The sequence below is a fragment of the Vanacampus margaritifer genome, chromosome 17 (assembly GCF_051991255.1).
Source record: "Vanacampus margaritifer isolate UIUO_Vmar chromosome 17, RoL_Vmar_1.0, whole genome shotgun sequence".
Taxonomy (NCBI): domain Eukaryota; kingdom Metazoa; phylum Chordata; class Actinopteri; order Syngnathiformes; family Syngnathidae; genus Vanacampus; species Vanacampus margaritifer.
The window spans coordinates 19,000,689-19,022,722 of record NC_135448.1 but is presented as its reverse complement, the minus strand read 5'-3'; the positions used below and the strand labels follow the sequence as shown (position 1 = coordinate 19,022,722).

The 22,034-nt window shown below is 41.4% G+C and overlaps 1 protein-coding gene across 5 annotated transcripts in view; it reads right to left on the bottom strand.

Annotated features, from left to right (window-relative positions):
• The window catches only part of clasp2 (cytoplasmic linker associated protein 2), a 39,467-nt gene extending 18,525 nt beyond the window's left edge, over positions 1–20,942 (bottom strand). For 3 of the 5 annotated variants that reach the window (XM_077548817.1, XM_077548819.1, XM_077548818.1), the window contains exons 1-16: positions 20,113–20,942; positions 16,874–16,952; positions 15,453–15,556; positions 14,252–14,343; positions 13,141–13,216; positions 12,197–12,294; positions 9,750–9,820; positions 3,158–3,292; positions 2,429–2,502; positions 2,253–2,345; positions 2,031–2,176; positions 1,820–1,955; positions 1,398–1,468; positions 1,259–1,318; positions 298–375; positions 43–210 (exon numbers count right to left, since the gene is read on the bottom strand). In XM_077548817.1, the coding sequence (XP_077404943.1) occupies positions 43–210; positions 298–375; positions 1,259–1,318; positions 1,398–1,468; positions 1,820–1,955; positions 2,031–2,176; positions 2,253–2,345; positions 2,429–2,502; positions 3,158–3,292; positions 9,750–9,820; positions 12,197–12,294; positions 13,141–13,216; positions 14,252–14,343; positions 15,453–15,556; positions 16,874–16,952; positions 20,113–20,310 (1,679 nt within the window). In that variant the 5' untranslated portion in view covers positions 20,311–20,942. Of the gene's footprint in view, positions 1–42; positions 211–297; positions 376–1,258; positions 1,319–1,397; positions 1,469–1,819; positions 1,956–2,030; positions 2,177–2,252; positions 2,346–2,428; positions 2,503–3,157; positions 3,293–4,450; positions 4,593–9,749; positions 9,821–12,196; positions 12,295–13,140; positions 13,217–14,251; positions 14,344–15,452; positions 15,557–16,873; positions 16,953–20,112 lie in introns of those variants that run through there. The other 2 variants (XM_077548821.1, XM_077548820.1) reach the window with 1 other exon arrangement.
• Positions 20,943–22,034: the final 1,092 nt, after the last annotated feature.

The following is a 22,034-nucleotide window of genomic DNA, read 5'->3' as shown; positions in this document are numbered from 1 at the left end:
TTGAATGTATTTAACGTCTTTATTTTTCCGAATGGGTCTTACTTGAGGCTCTCCTGCGAAGACGACGACGAGCGGTCGCTCTGAGGCAGCGAGGCCACGCTGCCCGAGCTCTTCAGGCACGACTGCAGGGTGCGCTGGTACGACGACTCCAAAGAGTTGTAGAGCGCGTCCGCCTCCCCCGGGAAGTGGTTCCTCAGGCCCCAGTAGGTCCTGAAGAAAGGGGGTCGAGAGATGAGACGGTGAGTGGAGAGAGGTCTCGGGTTTCCCCAAACGAAAACATTTTGAAGCGCGGCTTACTTGCGGGCTTCAACTCGCGCCTCCGAGTCGGCGTCTCGAATTCCTTTCTTGATGCTTTCCACTAAAACGGCTGTGTGCCTGTGATAGAGGTATGTGCGTGTAAATTGAATAAAATGCACTTTAACAACATGGTCAAAATATTAGTAAAGTAAAAAAAAAAAAAAATATGATGAAAAATTATGTACATTTTAGAAAGAAATCACAAAATATTATATAACATGAGGAAAAGACTCCAAAGAATATAAAACTATACAAAAAAACCTTAATGATGGAAAAAAATAGGAAGAATCTATCCTAAAAAAATACTATACTATTGCACAAAATACTATATTAGCTGAAAAATAATTTCAACAACAATAAAAAAATATAACAAAAAATAGAAAAATAATAAACACAAATAATATAAATATATATATTATTATATATAATATATTTTTTTTTTACACTAAGATGAAAAAAATGAAAGATGAAAGAATCTGAGAACTAAAATAAAAATACGTTAAAAAAAAAATTAACACAAAAAAACTCAATTGGGAAAGACTACAATAGACAAAAAAAATACACACATAGTTAATTAAGCTTCCCAAAAAAGATTATAGCATAAAACAAAACATTAGTCAGAAAATAAAAAAATATTAAGGAAAAAATATAAAAAAAACTTTATTACTAAAAATAGGTGGGACAAAAAGTAAATTAAAAAATATATATATTGTATACAAACATTAGAAAAAGAAAAGAAAAAAACTATAATAAAAGTATGTATGACACAAAATAAGAAAAATACACTTGATGAGAAATAAACGTTTTTAAAAAATTGTTTTACACAAAATACGAGATGTAAATAAATAATTATTAGACAAACATACATAATACAAAATACTATATTAAATGTATACAAGACCAAAAAAGGAAAAAAATGTTTGAACCCCCCCATAGGTGTCCATATGGAGTGCATGCTCACCTCTCTAGAGAATGTGTCTGCCACTCTTGCAGCAGGAGGTCCAAGAAGTAATAACAGCGCCTGAAGGACACATTTGTTGTTCTTATTATGCTGAAGATCAAGTGATTTTTTTCATAGCTTGTCTCATAAGTTGTCTCACCTTCGAACAGCCACAGACTTGGACGTGCAGTTACTTGTGATCAAGGGGATCAGTCGGGGAACGTGAGTGTGCTGAAAGCATGAAACGACAACGCCCATCAGACATCATGAAGATTATTTTAGAAACATCAAGTCTTTATCCAATATGTAGCATTTTTTTGGGGTTCATATTTTATATTAATAATTACAATACTTGAGTATTTGTCATCTAATACGTTTGTATTTTTTCCCTTTTTTTGTACATTTCCTATTTTTGTCTAATATTTGTGTTTCCTAATATTTGTGTATTATTTTGTTAATTTTAACAATAGTCGCTTTCACTTTCTGTCTAATATTCAAAATTCTTTCATTTCGATTGGACTTGTGCCACCTTCCTTTCTGTAATAAAACGGCGTCGTCAAAATCCTGTTGCAGTCTGATTACCTTGATGATGATGCGAATGGCTGACACGCCAGAGGTGGCCATGACTTTGGCACAGTTGGGGATGAGGTTGAAGAGGACGGGGACGATGGCTTCGGCGCCGTGGTCAAATTTGTTGCCCAGCACGGAAGAAAGATGCCTAAACATGAAGACGCTATATGAACAGGGTTCTATATCCAACATGGTGCAGACGGTATACATCGGCGACACCTACGCCACGGTGATGCAGGCCTCTCGGACCACTTGGGATCGCAGGTCTTTAGCGGAGAGCTTGAAGGCTCCGTCCAGAAGGCGGAGGTGCTGGAAGAAGCAGTCGTAGGAGGTGGCGCCGGCCACCAGCAGGGAGCGGATCTTCTTCATCTGATGACATAAACAAGCCTTTTAAGTCCAGTTGGGGGGGGGGGGGTGGATTAAAACTGAACAAAAGGGAACTCACGGCATTGGCTCGCTGGTTCCAGTCATGCTTGTCGTCGGAGCAGATCTCCCGGATCTTGTTGAGGTTATCTTCCAGATCTCTGCTGGAGTAGATCTGCAAGATTTTATTTTTATTTTTTTTAAATAGAAAACAGAGCAAAGACTAAGAGTAAGTCTTTTGAAAAGACGCCAATTTACTTGGACACTAGGGACATCCGTGAAGGCTTTGACAAAGTCGTCCTCGTCGACGCCCCCGGCACTTTCCTTGGACCCTGAAGTGTGACAGCGCGATCGCATGTTAGTGTTTTGGTAAATGCAGCATGCTCAATATAAAAAATACACAGCAAATGCAAAAATCCTTACTAATCCATGGCTTGGCAACTGTTCAATTCTCATTTAAATGAATACCCACAGTGTAAAAATCCTCATCAATTGGCCCTTTTGCTTTTGAGCCAGATATTGGCTAGCATGTTGGCAATTGGCCAATTCTCATTAACGATGGGCAAGATGCAAAACCCTTACTAATTAGCCCTGGCATTCTTGCTACACAGGTTGCCATCTTGTTAGCATGTTAGCATTACTCCCATTAATCCTCATGAAAAATACACAGAAAAGATGTAAAGTCAACTTTTTTACTTCCATACACTGAAATAACTGGACCACTTTTTTTGCTCTTCTGAAGCCGCTGGACTTGCATTAGAAGGAAAAATCAGGTCCAAAACAGAGCACGGTGAACGAAACTGTACTGGAAAAATGACACAGGAACACCACTTGCTCGGAATCAATACACTGAACACTTAAGGTGCATCTTGAACAGGAAGGAGAACGGACGCTCTCAAAAGGAGGAAAGCTGCTTAAGTGTTTCCAAGGCAATGCTACGGATGGCAATAATAAAGCATCGTCTTCCTAAGGAGCAGCACGGCTAACCTAGCTTTCCAGTTGCACTGGACCGGCGGGCCGCCGCCGCCGACTCGGCAGTCTTCTTGGGGACTTTGGGCACTTTGAAGCCCGAAGACGACGAGCGGTTCCCATCCACACTGTCGTCGTCATCGAAACTTCGATCTGCGGAGAGGGGAGAAGCGGTTCGTTTGTCTTTGGCACAGATCAAATGGCGCATCCGAGAGTGTTAAGTGGCCGTTGGTTGGCCTGTGCCTTTCGGTGGTGCAGCCTTGTGAGGGGTACACTTATTTCTATTTATTTATTTCATTATTTTTGATAACTTCATCATTTCTCATGCACAATCGATACCTTTAAAAACACACTTTTCCACTTGTTGTCAACTGAAAATGACATCACAGGTGTGACCAAACATGGCTCAGTTTGCGAACGTCACGTTTCCTTAAAATTGCATGATGTTAATGGCAACTTTGTACTCCTATCAATACTAATTTCTTGTCTCTGATCAAAAAATGTCCGCAGGGGGGGCGGCCTATAATGGTATCGGTCACTGCCATGAGTACCGATACCTTAAAATAAGACCATACCAATAAGGTATCGGTTGTCACCCATCATAGTCAGGATGATACCGCCTCAAAACTCCAGTGAGCCGTGATTGGTTGCCTCAGAGCAGCTGTGATGTCATATTCAGTCAACAACAAGTGGCAAAATTAATGACATTATCAAATTATTTGACATAATATGAACTTTTAATTGCTGAAAATGAGTCCCGTATCCCTTTAAGCATCTTGACGCTTCTTTTTGAGAAATTGGTCACCATCTGCTGCTTGTTGCGAAAACCACTTAACCCGAGTTCACTTGTATCTACAATTCAAGTCAAAGCAAAAGAATCCATCCAGACAGCTCGTAATTCGGGTCCATTCATATTTCAAGGCACCACTGCATAATTATTATTATTTTTTATCGTAAAGTAGAAAAATGAAACCTGTTTACAAACCCTGGAAACCCCATAACTAGCGTAACAGGTACGCAAGTAAAATGACTTTTTTTAGTCTGGCGACAGCTTTGCAACATGTTACTAAATCAATCCTAAAGACAGCAACACAATTGCAACCATAACTCTGACAATGGCAGATTTCAGGCCGGCTGGAAGGCTAGCGTGTGACAAGATGATGGAGATGGAGAACAACAAATGCGCTAACAGCCGCCAGCCGACACCTTCGCTCATTCATCGCCAGCTGACCTGCACATCAAAACATCATCGGCACTAAAGAGCTTCCCAACAATCACGCAAACAACGCCCTGGTCCGCCTCCACACTCACAGTCACAGATGCGCTGACAGATCAGTCGTCTCATTCTGGAGCGAGGAGGGCGTGCCCGGCGGGGCCGCTGCCCCCTCTTCCGCCGGACCCCCCGCCTCACAAAAAACACGGGGCGAAAGTTGCCATGCCCCCGCAAAAATAAAAGCCCTCCGCCCCTGCCAGTGCCGGCATTTTCTTTCACTCCTCTTTCCCAGCTCTGCCGGTCCCCTCCCTTTGCTGTCGGCCAGGATTTCGACAGCCAATCGGATGAGAGGTGACATCATCCTGTCGCAGCCAGTGCGGAGGAAGCACACGCGAACGCACGCAGGGAATTTTAACAAGGTTTCTGACTAGGAGTCTCCGGTTGAGATAAACTCTCTTTAGCATTGACAGCACACAGCAGACAAAGTTTAAACCAATTTTGGGGGCAAATGACAAAGCGATAAGACGATCAAGACACAATTTCAGTTGTTGCTGTATGATTTATAATGCGCAAAAGATGCACATTAGAGATAAGTTATTGTTTTTGCTAATTAGAAAAATATCACTATCACTTGTAATTTTAGTGAATTTTTTTTGCATATTAGAAAGAAGGTGTTGGGAACAAGTGAAAATTTAATTCTCAATTTTGAATGTGTGTTGACTTTTTCTTTTTAAATTTGTAAGTTTCGTGGAGTCTTGCGTAAATAAAAATTCGCTGTCAATTTGTAATGCACAAAAAATGCACATTACATATGTGTAACTGGTTGCTTTTTTAAAAAAAAAAAAATCACAATAACTGCAGCAGTGCAGGTACAATTTGAAGTAAATTTTGTGTTGTCTTACATGAATGAAAATTAATGTTTGATTTTTAACATAAAAAATGCACATTAGAAATACTCCAATAAAAGTTAGCCAATTTTTCTAAATCACTGTCACGGTTGTAATTTTACATAATCCACACAGGATCTTGCTTGTCAATTAATAAAAGTGAACATCAGAAATACAACGAATGACAATTTTTCAATTTCAAACTTTTTTGCATGAGCATCTATTATTTTTGATAACTGCGTCTATCTTTGCCACTGTAACCAATGATTTGAAAAAAGAAAGAAAGAAATGTCAGTTGGGTTTCCATTTTGCTTTTCTAAGGATGTTTATCTGTTGAACTTGTCGAAGAAGAAATGTACACTTTGGTCATCACAGCCTGTTAAGGGTCTCGAATCAGACCCCTTCGGAGTGTTCATGCTTGTGGACAAAGGGTAAAGAAAAAAAAAAAGAGAGGAAATGAGGGGGTGGTTGGATGGAAGGATGAGCACAGACCAGGCAACAGGCACACATACACACACGTTGTTGCCATGGCAACACGTGCAGGCCAGCTTTTAACCAAGAGAGCAAAATAAAGGGCGTACACACAGCATCCATACTTCGATTTGTTTCATTGTTGACAAGGTGACGGTGTAACATCCTCATCTTGCGTTATTAGAGAAACAGACATGACATGCACAAGATTATAACCGAGACGTCCAAGGGACACGTTGCCATAGTAACAGCAGACTGACTGACATGGCAGGAGATTATTGAGGGAGAAAATTAGGACTGAAACGATGTTCACACAAAATGCACATCTTAATGACTATTGAAGTGAAGCTAATGTGGCAAAAACGGTTTTATTCTTTACATTGCATTTATTTACGTCATTAAAGTATGTTTTTAAAGTACAATATTATGAAGTGCTGTTTCCCCTTTTAAAATCATATTACAACAATTTCATCAACTGAATGACAATTGCATTCATTTCAAATGGGAAATATCATTTTAGATGCAAGAGTATTCTGCATACATGTAGCCTTGCACCCTTGATGAAGATGATGATGAGCTCTTTTGTCTTCTGGAAATAACCTAGCATGAACGAACACACCAGAAACTAAGAAGAAGCACTTGCAACCACATGAGTGCAAGACACAAAATGGATGCATCACAATCCCCACAACAAGAAAAACAGCAGGGAAGATGTTGTCGAGTCACTCCACAAACTCAAAAAACAGGCCCGGATTCATACAGACAGAAAGTCAGGCAGTCGGTCATCAGTCAGTCAGTCAGACAGACAGACAGACAGGTATAATTTAAGATCTCAAGTGAGGGCGACAGGGAATAAAGCATAATATTCAGAGCACAGATTTCCCCTGGCAACCCGCCGAGCCTTGGAAACGGGGTCACGCTTTCCTTTCGCAGAGCTGCCGAGGTACTGGAGCAGAATGAGATTGTCTGCAAATGTGTGTACTTTGGATGTGTGTGTGTGTGTGTGTGTGTGTGTGTGTGTGTGTGTGTGTGTGTCAGTCATTGTCAACAGCTAAAGTATGCAAGCGATGAAAGCTGCTACTTGCGGTCAGTTTGAAAGTCGACAAATGTGTTTGGCTTGTTCGCCACTTTTTTTGTGTGCGTGCGGACCGACAGCCATAATTTCAGACGGGACGAAGCAGAAACTTTTACCGCATAACAACAATCAAGCCACTGAGAACGAGAACAACGGCATAAATGTCATTTTCTGAAGAGCGCTGGCTGCAATGAAATCTGGAGGATTTATATCTTGGAACCGTATATATAGCAATGATTATTCCTTTTGGATACTTGTTTTTACAGAAATTGTGGTTTTCCTTTTAGTTTCTTCCCTCCCAAACATCAGTCAAATCCATCATTATTTCATGACAGATGATAAATAACAGTCATTTATACTAACATGCAGATGCACTGGCATCCAAGCCTTCTGTATGCGTTAGCATTAAAAAAAAACATATAAATATGTTTTTGGGAGGAAACGAGTTAAACATTTATGATTTCTTGGACGGAGGTCAACCCCAGCATAGGATCAACTTTATCTGGCGGGACATACAAGACTTTTAACGCACGCTGAGAATTGCTTTCGAATGTTTGTGTTGTCAGCCAGAAAAATACTGTTGTCAAGTCAACAAACAAGCCAAAGTACACATGCAATTTCAGATATTGAGATTCAATTAGCAACCTTCCTTTTGTCTTTGAAACCGAAGCCAGCAAAGCAAGGATATCCTGCAATCAAATAATTAGTTCAACATAACAGAACTAGTGTTGAACTTAACACTCCTGTTTCGGGTCTGATGCCAACTCCCCCCCCCCCCCAAGGCAAGGCGTAAAATTTCCATGATGACTTCAAAATGGAAGAAGGGGGGAAACAAATCGAGTCAAGTGACTCCATCACAATCCCTTACAATAATCACATAAAAATGGCACCGCTTCAAAGCTTCCATGAGCTTTTTCCGAGTTTAAGCTGATTCCACCGTAAAAGCGCATGGTGACCATCTTTTGTCTGGGTGCCAACGACAACACAGCGAGATGGGATTAAACAACACACTTACGGCCGCCATCTTTCCCAAAAGCCATGGCTGGAGCTTGCTTAAAATCTTGCTGCCTCCCTTCGTTCTCTCGCCCTCCTTGGCTTCAGCCTGGCTGTGTATCCGTCATGATGAATGGGGGGGCGAGGAGGCGACAGGCGGGAGAGGCAGCGACCCGGCGACTGACTGACTGACTGACTGACGAGATCTCGGTCAACTTCTTTTTGCTTAATCCTCATTCCTTCCCGTTCTCTTCGCCAACAGCTGCCTCAAAGCCCTGAACATTTCTAGGACAAGTTTTCTTTAGAAGGAACCATGGAAATGTACAAAATGACAATAAAACAAAACAACCAAAATAGTCCACTTCATGTGTATTTTCAGGTATATCTTAAAGATTTTTTGTGGGTCTACTTATGATATGCCCACCAAAATTTATGTTGGCAGGTTAACCTGGCTATGTGAGCTGAATTTTCCAGCTACTTAGATTAGAAGGTCCACAAAAAATGTCCAAAAAGAAGCTAAAATGGCCGTTTCAAGTCAAAATGGCAGGCTTCCTTTCCTGTGTCTTTTTGGGCATGTCTGTTTGAGACTTTTTTGTGGGTCTGCTCATAATTGACAAGCCTACCAAATTTCATGCTGCCAAGTTAAATTGAATACAAGGACTGCATTTTGTGACTTTGTCTCGATTTCCACGAGAACGAAAACTCTCAAAATGCTAAATCAAGCAATCACCTTGGCGGAGACAACTCAAATGAAGATTTAACGCCAAGAGAATCACATGCCAGACCCAGGAACGCCAAGTGACATATGCTACCATCGATGCCAATCCACTTGCAAGGGCAAATAAAGGTGTACAGTACAGTAGGAATCTGCTATATTCTAATGATCCTAACATACGTGCTCATTAATTCCCGAGCCAATGTGCAGCCACGCAGCTGCCCGAGTTCAAAGTAAACACGCTGTGCCTGCCTGTGTCTCCTCCCCATCAACCAGCCACGGTTGCCACCGGAGACGGCATCTTCAAAACCAGCCGCTGTGAGTAAACAAGCTGATGGGTGTGATATACGGTGACATGCCAGCCTAAAGATACACACTACAGTGTCTGGCTAATAGTGGGACTAACATGAATGTAATACGAGCGGGTTATATTCGGCGTAGGTGGTCAGAATTATGTTTACTTTAAGATGAAGAAAAAAAAAATCACTAAAAATAATAAAATAGTGAATAAATAAAATCAGCACAATTGGAAAAAAAAATCTGATACAATTATATACATCAACAAAAATAAAGATTTTCAACAAATTATTATTTTTTTTTAAATGATAAAATATAAGATATATTATATATTAGAATAAATAATATTTCTCAAACTCCTAATATTTCAGACGGTTTGCAAAAAGATTTTGCACAAAAGCTTTTTTTTTGCATTTTGAATAAAAATGAATCAAAACAATTAAAATTGTAAAAAAAAAAAAAGAAAGAAAGAAAGAAAAAAAAACAGGTTTAAGAAAAATGACCAACATAATTTAGGGATGCTTTTTCTAAACCCAAATTCAACAGCGAGAACATTTCAATATTTGGAAACGCAACCACACAAAATGTGTCCATATGCAATCATGCAATCAAACAAAGTAAAACACACCCTGTCCTCTGCCAAAAACAATGTTATAGGTGTCATATAGTGCATATATTTTCATCTGATACAGCATGACAACAGTGATTCTATTTATACTTGGACAAAGAAAGGGTCACGCACTGTCCACTGTACTGCTGCATTCACACTAAACCATTAATCCTGTTAGGTCTGATTACATGGCAACCGAGTGAGACAATCACAAGAGCACACGGTCAAGCCACACACACACGCACACACACGCACACACACGCATACATGACAAGAGCAAAATCTTCTTGACATGACTCAACAAGACGGCGGGCGTCGTCCCGCAAAGTAAATAAGACGAGACACTGACCGTGACTGGGGCTGAGAGCCATGTTGCCCGAATTCAGAGCCTCATCAAAGCGAGCGAAAATGGTCTGCAACCTGCAGAGAGGAGGAAACAAGACGTTAGACAAGCACTCAAACTGGATCCATTTGTTAAGATTGCTCCCGTGATGTTTGGCACCGCACGTGAGCGTCTCTCCAGGTGGGTGTGTCGACACAACAACAACACAAGATGGACGGCGCCTTCGCCGGCTTGCACATGTATGACAAAAATAGAAGCGCAACACGCCCTGGGGTAGCGCGCACTCTGCTCACCGCTTGTATTCCAACGCATAAAATGGATTCCTCCTCCTTTCATTTGCATATTAAAACTGCCAAAGAGAGAAACGGCTCCTCGTTTCCACGTCGTATTCCCCCCAGATGGGCGCAGAGCCGGTGACACGCTCCGTTCTTCAGCCCTTTGTATCAAACATGGTGCAGTGGCTCTCCGAGGGGAGGGGAGGGGAGGGGACTGAGGCGAGGGGAGGGCAAAGCGTGCATGCAACAAAGCACCACCTACTGTTCTACATACGTGCTGGATATGTCGATCACACGCTAGAAGGGGGGGAACACACAGTCAAGCCAAAGTTTGACTGTGTGTGATAAGCGGCCAGCAGATCTGGTTACCCTTTACATAACCTCCCTCCATACACACACACACACACACACACACACACACACACACACACACACGCAAGCATTGTGGTCAGAGGGGGGAGGGGCTGCAGAGCAAAAAAGACGAGCCATGCCTGTTTTGCCTCACCCCAATTGCCTTCCTCATATTTTCCTCATCACAAATTGCACACTTGCATGTATGCAAGGCAGCATAATCGTGATACAAGTTCAGTTATTTGCATGTCATTGTAGAAGCTGCTGAATAAATATGATAGAATACATCAGTACCTCAACTTGACCTGACTTTTCAAGATATGAGCCTGCTTGGCAAAATTTATTTTTTTTTGCCTTGAAGCACGAGTCATGGTGGAGGCAAATGTAGTCGTTTGGCAAATATGACGACATTTTTTCAAAAATGATCCAAGCCGTTTATTGCTACTCCCAATGTCAAATTAAACACAAAACAAAGAGAATATCAGAGGTGGCAAATCCAAGTCCAGAAAGTAAAAACCCTGCCACAGTTTAGCTTTAGCCTCAGGTGCTTGCTATTTAGCTCTATAGCTAGCTAGCTGCTATGGTGCTTGTTTACCAGCTAGGGAGCGCGCTAGTATCCGAGGCTAAAGCCAAACTGTGGCAAGGATCTTGATGTGCACAACACATGACACACGTCAGCATTCGCAGACACAACACTCACTGATAGCAACTCAGCACATTATGGCCCTTTGCAGACAGGGATGACAAGGCCAAATTTAATAATGACCTTCAGCACGCAGCTAAGGATGATGCGGTTTACAGATTAGTATTAGACCTTCAAATTATCGGCAATGCGCTATTTAGCATCTCAGACCGACAGGACAGCAGAAGGGTCAGACGCACAAGGAAACATGGCGCATGGAAGCCCAGGTGCCGGCGACCATTTTTTATAGTCTTTTCATATTTTAGTATTTTTCGTTTCAGCTCAGTGGCCGAGTGGTACAGTGTCCGCCCTGAGACTGGGAGGTCGTGGGTTCAATTCCCGGCCGGGTCATACCAAAGACTATAAAAATGGGACCCGTTGCCGCTCTGCTTGACACTCAGCATTGAGGGTTGGAATTGGGAGGTTAGATCACCATATGATTCACGAGCGCGGCTGCTGCTGCTGCTGCTGCTCACCGCTCCCTCAGGGGATGGGTCAAATGCGGAGAACGAATTCCGCCCCACTTAGGTGGGTGTGACAATCAGTGGATTTTATCTTATCTTATCTCATTTCAGTTATTTTTGCATTTAATATTTGCTGATTTTTAAAAAGGTGTATTTTTCATAATATGTTATTTTTTGTTGAATATTTTTGTATATATTTGAATATTTTGTGTATTTTTGACTAATATTTTTCCCTCATCTTTGTCTAATATGCTTTATGCTATATTTTCTATCCCTTTCATAATATTTATTTATATAGATTTTTTCTTCAAAACAAATTACAGCATTTTTTGAATATGTTTTTATATCTTATATATAATACATATATTTATTTATTTTTGTGCAAACTTGTGTTTTCCTTGCTACTTTGTATATTTTTAACACCAGGGCAATTTTGGTAAAGTTTGGTTGCAAGACGACTGAAGGACACATGACTTAAGCCCTCCTGTCAGCACCCCCCAGCACCCCACCCCACCCCACCCCACCCCACCCCACACCCCCCACTTCTCCACCAGCGCCAGTCAGCATTGTGCTCGGGATCAAAAGCGTCTCTGTGAAGGGCAGAGTGGTGCATGGCGTGGCCTGGGACTGACCGGACGGTACGTGCATGTGTGTGCGTGCGCATGCGTGAGAACAACTGACCGTGCGGCAGGCAGTCCTCTCTTTGCCAAGTCGGCTCGTACCCTCTCGCCGACATGCCGGTAAATATCCACTATTGTTGTGATGGAGGCCTCTCGTACCTGCACGTCACAGAAATTCAAAGTGGTGAGCTTTTGAAAACATACACGCTTGTACATAATTTGCCGAGCAGCAGCATTACAGAGCTTTGCAAGCAGTCTATGTAATGAAATGAGGTTGAAAAAGTACAATTAATGCTACGTCTGTACCCACAATATGGGGAAAGAAATCTTTTTGTTAAAGCCTTTCCATGCATTTAACAAATTTCACAAATCTACAGTATGATGGTTTGTAATCTCCTGTGCCTCTTCCCAAGTTTTTTGGCATCACGGTTTGCGGTATATGTATGATTTAATCTATTAATATTTGCAATTATAATCACTTTTTGGCAAAGCATCAACTTTTTTGCGAATTTTCGCTATTTGTGGTCGGACTCGATCCCTGTTCACTGTACATGACAATTCCCAAAAATGAAGGTTTAAAAAAAAAAAAAGTAAGCTTCGTAAAACGCATATGGCGACAAGAACAGATGCTGTCAGCAAAGCACTCACCTGCAATTACAGGCATTAAGGGCATTAAGTGCATTACTTAATTAGGCTCTTTTTTTTTTTAATCAGGTTTTCAGTCTTCCACCATTAAGTCAACTTGTGAAGATAACACATTAGAATATAAACCCTGCAGGGAACCTTTACTCATTTCAGCCCTGCTGCGATTGGATCGCTGGATGCTGTTAAAAAGGGGCAAGCGAGGCGTGGGCGTTCACAACGCTGATTGGTAGGGACAGAGTGAGGGTGGATAATTGCCGGGTAGACGACGGCAGCAGATTTCCCCTTTGGGGCTGAAGCTCCCCCACAACAAAAGTGTGCTAATAGTGCTAATAATGGCTGCTGTGCAAATGTAGCTCTTACCTGAGGGTTCTGGTCTGCCGTCAGAATGCAAAGATGAGGAACGATCTTGCTCAGGCTCAACGCCTGCGCGCCATACCTGCGAGGCGTACGATGGCAAGAAGTCAACACAAATAAAGAAAGAAATGCCAGACAACAGCTCACAGCAAAGGGAAAACATTTGCCAGGACACGCCTTTTAACCGTTTAAAATCCATATACCCATCGAGTGATTTACAGCCCAGATAATCGCTCGACAGCTCGCACGACAACGCAATCCGTTAGCAAAAGGGCGCTAGCATTAGCGGCCTCACTCTACTGGGCCGCGCAATGTTCCATCCACGGCTAGCCAGAAACATCTGCAAAGCATTTCTCTATGTTTAAAAGCCCAAATTTAGCGCCAAGAAGACGTCTCACTAATAACAAGAAAGGTCTTTATGACTCAACTCATCTTTATGTTTGTTTGTGTCTTTCTGCCAAGCCAGCGCAGGATGACTGGAGAGGCTCAGCTCAAGTAACTCCAGAGCAACAGATCATGTGGCAGCGCTTAACATAACAAAGCGAGTAAAAGAGAGCAAAAAAAAATGGCGATAAATGGTGAGAATACGCCGCCTCAGCACGTTTTGACGTTTTCTCAGTTGGAACTAGCGTGAGCCTCTGTGGTAAAAGCGTCTACAAACGGGGGAGGGGGTGGTGATGTTATGTTTGGCAATTTCGGCCAGAAGATCATGTGAGGACTTCAGTGGCTGTTAATAGACAGAAGACTTTTAAAGGCGCTAGGAACAAATACAAGCTTGTAGAACCTTTTGTGCTCCTTTATGTGACTTTTAAACCATGACAGAGGGACCATGTCTTTTGTGTATGAGGGGGGAGAGAAGAAAAAAAAGCTCAAATGGGCATGTAAAAGAGGGCCATATGCGTCACGCGGGCCACACTTTATCCATCCAGAACTGACCAAGATCCAGTCAAGTTGAGAGAAACTAAGGGGATTATTCCAAGAGAGTGACGATACATGAGGGCGCTAAACATGACATACTTTCTTGAAATAACTTTCAACTGAACTGGAGGCAAAATGCATCTGGTTATTCTTCCAAAGAAGTGACAAAAAAAAAAAAAAAGAGAAAAGTCCTACTTACGAGCTGAGCGCGGCACTGAGGCAGAGGCAGAGTCCTTCTCGGCTGCGGAAGTTCTTGTGTTTGAAGCCGGGCAGCAGCCTTTCCCAAACGTACTGGAGAGATGGCGAGAGCAAATTAGCGGGAAAAGAGTGCGGCGAGCCGCCTGAGAAGATTACGAGAGTTGGTGGCAATCGGCAGTGACTGAATGTGATGGCAACGCAGATGGCCAGGAGATCATAGCTGCTGTGGCGCTACCGGGGAAGCCAAAAGAGGGCGCTATAGCGCTCTCTGTGATAATGACACTAGTGTTATTTTAATATATTATATAATCGTTCTTTTTTTGAAGATCTTAAAATACAACACTCACTCACTGATATATTCTTCTACCTCAATTAAAAACAATATCATTACAGCATCTTACGGTCACAAAAAAAAGGCACTTTTCTTCTTTGTTTATATCTGCTTGACTGTATTATACTGCCTCCAGCTGGCCAAGGCGGGTATACTAGGAGTAGCAGCACAAAGAACGAAATTCATGATGCATAAACCCTTTCACTCTTTACAATCTATTTACTGTAATTATTTTTTATAAAGTATAACATGCTGGAGTGCTATTTTTTACCCTCAGTAAGGCCTTGTGTTTCCTCGTATTCTAGTATTTGTGAATGTTATTTAATCAAATTCATAAAATTGTGAAAATGTTCTAAAATGTACAGTATTTGAAAATTCATTAAAAAAAAAAAAAATTAAAATGCCACTTATGTTTATTTTTGGAACCCAAGTAAGGACTCTTGTTTTTACTTGTATTAATTTAATAGGCTTATTTTGTGAATTTGTAATCATTTTAGTTACATTACAAAAAGTTCTTTTTTTTTCGAAATAAGAGAATAAATTATTTGTATTTTTCAATTTTTTTTTTCTTTCATTTTTGCTTCTTATTTACCACCATATTTTATTTTCCTTTGCATTTTGTGTGCGTGGAGTTGCCCTAGTTGGGTGGGACTACCATCCCGGGGAAAAAACTACGCATTACCAATTGATTTTAATCCACCATTTTGCTTTTAACCCAATATATTCAGTTACTGGCTGTAAGAGGTGGTCGGACGATGTTTGTGTTGCTTTTTGTGATTTACAATATATGCAAGTGAGTCAAGTAAGAATCCTTGTTGTCAGTCTGAGAGTGTTTGGCTTCATGTATGTGCTTGTCGAAGCAGAGCTTTACCATGGGCGAGGCCGTCTGCTCCATGCAGTGAAGGATGAGCGCTTGGCTGTTCTCCCGGACCTGGTCTTTGCCGTCCCCCAGCCGGTCCACCAGTGCTGGCAAGACTACACAAACACGTAGGAACAAAAAGAATGAGGGGTGCCCTCAAGTGGACGTCTTTCAAATGACAGTGATGACCAGTAGGCGTGTAGTAGAGGGAAGCGACGTCATCCCTGCTTTTCCTGTCCATGTGCTCACATAACAGTGTGTTGTCATGGTAACAAGGCCAAATAATGAGGGATTTAAATAAAAAAAAACAGGGGGGGAGGGTTGCTTGTTGGTGTGTTGCATCACGGCTTAAAAGGCGTACACTCGACTTGTTTAATCGCTCCTTTTTCAGCCGACGTCAGTTAAAGAGAGCAACAGCAAAACCCTTGTCGTTTTCAAGATCAATATCATGCACTTAGTTGCACTAGATGATGTCAGCCTTCTCTCAGCATGCCAAGCCGGTGTTTGGGAGCGGTTGCGGGGAGACGCGCGGCATGACGGAATCAAGCTCGGAGTAGACAAGCTTTTGAGGAAGCAGAAATAAAAGTGACGCGGCCGAACTGTGCGCACGCGTGGGCGAGTGCGAGTGTTTGTGACAAGCGCCAGCCAGGGTGGCTGACACAGACGCTGCGGACATCTTGACAGGCACTGACGACACATGCAGTGGACATCAAAAGTCGACACACCCCTGTTCAAATGCCACATTTTTGTGATAAAAAAAATAGACTAAATCATTTCAAAACTCTGTCACTATTAACTCATTTGCTCCCAAAAAACGTATAAATATGTTCAATTTTAAATATTACCAGTGTCCCAAAGACGTATTTATACATTTTTTTAATGCGGGTTTTTAACGCTAGAGCATACAAAAGACTTTGATGCAGCCTCCGAACTGCAGAGAACGGTTGAAGCAATGGTAGTTATTACAAAAACGTCCAGAAGGCGACAGCAGAGTATAAGAGATCAACCAGGGCCATGTTGCAAACAAGCCGTTTTCCCCACTGCTTCAAACAGATTTGTGAATAATTATTAAATTTAGCTATATTCTAATGCTAATTGCTGCAAAACGGAATCAGATTGAAATATACTAACACATTATTTTGTGGGCCTTGCGAAATCAGTCAAAATCCAGTAAAACAGACGGGAGCAAAGGGGGCTGCTTCAGTGAAATTGGCTGTGAGCGAATGAGTTAATAAAAAAGAAAAACGTTATAAAACTTGATTGAAAGAAATTAATGAAATGCCCGGCATGTTTAACTGCGGTTAGTGTTTCTTTTCAGTTATTTTTGTCTACTTCCTGTTGTTGGTTCCCCTTCTTGTTGCATAGCTGGGATTGTCAAAGCTTTCTGTGAGCAAAATGACTTGAAGTTGGGTGGAGTTGAGTGGCTTGCTCACCTGTACCCAGGTAACCTCGGAAGCGCTCGCCAAGGCGGTCCACAAAAGCTGCACAGATGTCAATGCCCAACAGCGCCACCTATAAAAAAGTTACAAAAAGCTAGCTTGTGAAAATTCAATCCATAAATTTCTTTGAAAATAAACTGCGTGGCATTTACTAGTCGACATACTGGAATATACTGGTTAATTCATTTTTCTACTTTCTGCCCTCTTCAGCCACATGTAGAAGGAAGGACAGGGGGGTTGGGGACTGGGGCGGGGGGGGGGGGGGCTGCTTTCCCATCTGGTGTGGCGGCGTGGACTTTTTCCACCGCTAGACTTTTTCTGATGGAGATCCCATCCGCACACGGATTGGAATGCTTGTCTTGGCATCACGCGAGCCCGCTTGACTATAAAACTCCAGAGAGTGGAGGGTCGGCGCACAGCCCCTTGCCTATTTTAGTCAAAAGCCCAGTAGAAGCAGGTAAGTGGTGTGACGTCCGCCAAGGCCCAATAGAGAGGAATCTGGCCATGTTGACGGAGCTCACAGTCCAAATAATTACACACAGCATCTGTAGTGCTTAAAAAAGAAAAAAAAAAATAGGAATGCTGGAATATTCTGATGGGAATCAATGGCCTCCATTGTGAGGGGGACGCATGCCGGCTTAGTTTGCTAATTGGTACGCAGAATTTAAATTTGTGGAGTTTAAGGGGGTCCACACAGAAAGTCCAGAGAGACCACTTTTGTGTTTTAATCGCCCAAACGTTTGCCAGCTTGCGTAATCCGATTCAGTCGTGACGTAAAACAACAACAGCTGCTAGTGAAAACCATAATAATCTCACTAGCATCATTAGCATTATTAGCATGATACCCAGATTAGCGACTCTGTAATGTAGACTTGTGTTGTCACAAGACCAAAATTTAGACTTCTATACTGAATTTCTGAGTTCTACTTTGGAGCTTGGCGTTCTGACAAAATAAGTCTGGACACTGAGGTGACCTCGCATTACAAACGGACGCACCCCGAGTCCCAACATCTGCTCCTATTCGGCCATTTTGACAGCCAGAGGTGACAGTCGCCTGAGCCTCGTGCTCCAATAAATTTGTCCAATCCGTCCTTGACACTCTGCATCTCTTCATCGCCTCCGCTTTTTTACCCGAGTCTCCAGTTACTGTACGGCGTCGGGTTTGAGGTTTCAGGCATTTCCAACAGCTGGAGATGGGAATGACGGATTATGTATTCTCACCAAAAGCTGCACGACACAATTTTTCCACTGTGGAACATATCATGCTTTGTTGAAGAGAAACACAAGTTCTCATTTTGAACCGTGAGGAGTTTTTATTTCCTCAAATGTCTTTTTGTGCTTCCTGACTCGCAGCCAAACATCCAAAAGACACGGACTGGAAGCAGAGTAGGCAGTACCTAATGCAATTTCTACTGGTCAACTTGAACATAATCCAATTTTTCCTATGGGCAATGATGTGAAAGTGAATTTTATTTGTCCGTTGACTTCATAAAGGGTTGTTTTAAGTGACATTTTAACATTCCTATTTCAACCTGTCGTAAAATGATTTTCATTTGTCAAGTTGAAGATAGAAAACACATGCTATTAAAGTAAAGTTAATTTGTCATCATCATAACATTTTTTCATATATACAGTATTTTGAGTGATATTTCAACATTATGCAAAGAAAAAGCTTTCTGTGTTAAACATGATAAACAGGAATCACATTTTGGTCCACACACGGTCACACAGTCAGTTTGTCACACACGAATGGGAGCGTTTTTTCGAAAAGGGAAAAACAAAAAAAATCAGTGCAGATGTCATTAATGGATTGAAAACAACATTGGGGAATGTTTTGACTGGCAGTCAGGATGGGTGTGTTTATTTTGGCAATATGAGCCATTTTCCAGTTTTGTTTTTCTTCTCGATATGGCGCACACAGCGCGGATGCAGAGTAAGCATAAAGAGGGACACGGCAAGCGAAATAGGGAGGACGGCTGGGATGGAGTCCTCCCATGACCCCTCCCCCATCCTATACAGTGTGGGGGGGGAGCACGTCTGCATCCTGACAATGGGTCGCGTCAGTCTAACCCCAAAAACATGAAATGCATGTTTAATTCATGCTACTAATGGAAAATGAGTCCCCAGAGAACAATGTTTGCCCAAAACAGGAAGCATGCCACTGTTTTATTTGCAGCATTGAGTGATGAGCGGAGCACGTGATGGACCTGAGGGATGAAACCAACAGATTGGCCGTTTCCTATTACAATTGCAGTTACTAGTTTATTTGGCCTCTCTGAGAGTAGACGTGATCTACTAGTCGTAATTATCGTTTGAAAACTGTTTATGAAAACAAATAAAATAAGGAATGGGATAGAGAAAATAGATGCATACGAAAACTGCCCAGGCAACGGAGATATTTCTTTGTATTTTCAAATATTTTAATAAGTTTTTCCTGAATATTTGTTTTTTCATCTATCTTTTCCCCCAATAATTCTTATATTTTTGAATGGTTTCATCCAAAATGTTGTTTTTTCTATTATTAGTGTATTGGTCATCTAATGTCTTATGTTACTTTTTTTTCATAATGTATTTGAGTTTTTCCTTTTTTTTTTTGATTGAACATTTCTGTATGTTTATGCTTGATTGATTGTCTTGATTCGGAATTTATAATTTTGCAAATTTTTGGTCAAGCATTTTTGTACTGTATTTTGCTGATGGTGTATTTTTTCAACCTTAAATGTTGTTCAAATATTTTGACCTTTTTTGTCAAAAATGATGTGTATTTTGTTAAAAAAAATTGTAATTGTCTAAAAATGGTCTTTTCGTCCGAACGTGTATCTTGTCTTGTACTTCATAATACTTTAGTATTTTTGTATTTGTGTCTTTTGCTGTAATTTACACATTTGTCCAATATTATAGATTTTTTTGTTTCAAATGTTTGTAGATATTTCTGTCTAATATTGTCATATTTTTGTTGTACTTTCTCCAATGTTTTTTGTATTACCTAAATTGGTCTATTCTTGTTGTCTACTGCTTTTCTATTGTTTATCCTGTATTTATTTGTTTGTGTACTGTATTTTCCCCCTGATGTGTATTTTATGCCTTCTATTTTTTTTTATCTTGTTTTCTGATCTACATTCCTGTCTTGTGGTTGTTGTTTGTCTGACATTATTGTATATTTTCCTTTCTTTTTTTATTGTGCACTCTGTAATTAAGCTAAGAGGAGTTCCCCCCCCCCCCCCCCACCTCACCTTGAAATTGCTGGAGTTGACCCAACCGGTGAGCTCGTCGACGGTCTTGTCCAGCCGAGGTTTGTCCTGCTCCACATCCGGCGAGCGAGAGGGGTCGCTCAGGTAGTCGATGAGGTCCTGGGCGACCTGCAACCGGCGGGTGACATCTTTCTGCACCATCTGCTGGTAGAAGTAATCCATATTGTCACGGTCCTCCATCTCGGGCGGCACTCTCGGAGGAGATGGAGGGGTTAGAAAAGCCGGTAGTAAGGAAGACCCCGGGTCGGTTAATATAGTCCCGCGGATGTGTCGCTGGTCTACGCGGTGTGGACTACGTCTCTTGGATGTTTGCGACCATCAATTAGTCCGCCGCGAGCTGTAGTTGACAACTTGGTTCCGGAGTCATCCCTGTGTTTTCTTCCAACGATAACCTCACATTAATCACAATAAAACACCTCTCGGCCGACCAAAGGACCCCAAACTCCCGTTAAACAGTCCAAAAAGCGTGTGTTTGTGACAGACAGTCAGTGTTTTTCAAAAATCCCCGCCTGAAAACAACTAGCAGACGGCTAATTCAGCTAGCTTCGGGCCTTAACCGTTAGTGGCTCCCACTTCCTCGCCAAAAAAGGAGGCTGGGAAAAGTCTCCACAAAAGCCCCTTGGCTGGGTCACTTCGTTGAGTGAAGTTTTCGCTCCGCTCCGCTCCGACTTGAGAATGTGAACCGACGCCGTTTGGAGCCGCGTAGAAGCGGTAGGAATGCTGTGCGCTGCCGGGGAAACAAGCGCATTTATGCCGAGGGAGGTCCCCAAAGTGAGCCGCACTCTCTCGTCTCTGGTTCAAGCATCAAGCTAACTGACGAGGTCCTAAGACGCCGCACAGCTGCCCGGCACAATGCCTGAAGTAAATATTGTAAGGCTTAGTCCAATTGTTAAATTGGAAATTATATTTGGAACTTGCTGGTACTTTGATGTAAATACTTAAAATATTGTTTTTAATGAATGAATTATTGTAGAGGGTTAATGTTTAGTGGTAAAACTACATTATCGTGTGGGCGTGTCAGGCGCCTAAATGGTACTTTGCTGCCATTCGTTGGTCATTTGGTGGTATGACAGATTGGCTCACCGCAATGCATGTAAAGGTTAACGTTTTATTAACTAATGTTCCTGTATTTTTGTTACTTTTTTGTTTTTCCTAATATTTGTGTTCTCTTTAATAAGTATAAAAAATATCTATTTATTAGCTGCCATCCTCCTGTTTGAGGCCAATTGCGCATGTAAATTTAAAAAACAATTGTAAACATTTTCTTCAAATCAGATAATAGATGGATGGATACTTTTTAATTTCCATCTTATATTTTGTTTTATTGTTTATTTATTCTGTATTGTACAATTTAAAAAAAAAAACTATTTTGGACTTCTCTCTGTAATGTTGTCCAATCATTTTTTTTTGTGTGTGTGTGAAATGTTTTCTTAACTTATGTAGAATTTTTGTGTGTAAAATCTTTGCATTTTCATCTAATATCTTTATATTTTTTAATATTTTCTAAGTTTTAACTCAATGCAGGCAATCCAAATAAACAAGCCACACACAAAAAATGCTACCCAAGACACCATACGTGTATTTCCTACAGTTGAACTTTATTTATCCATCTGTTTATTTTCTCAAACATAAAACTGTTAAAGAGCTTTTCAATGGAGAGGAAATGCGTTAGCATCAGTCATTTTAGCCAATCCAATTTTTTTTGTTTGTGCCATCCACAAATAATCATGTTGAAAATCTTTCCTGTCCCTAAAATCCTTGAGTCATGTTGTCGAAGGGACAAAATGCTTAGCTATGATTTTTTTTTCCAAATGGCGTGTGATTGTCAAAACAGGGTCGCTTGGAAAATTTCTATAGCGTATGGAAGGCGGGCTACCAATGTAAATGAGTTGGCGTGTTGCTAA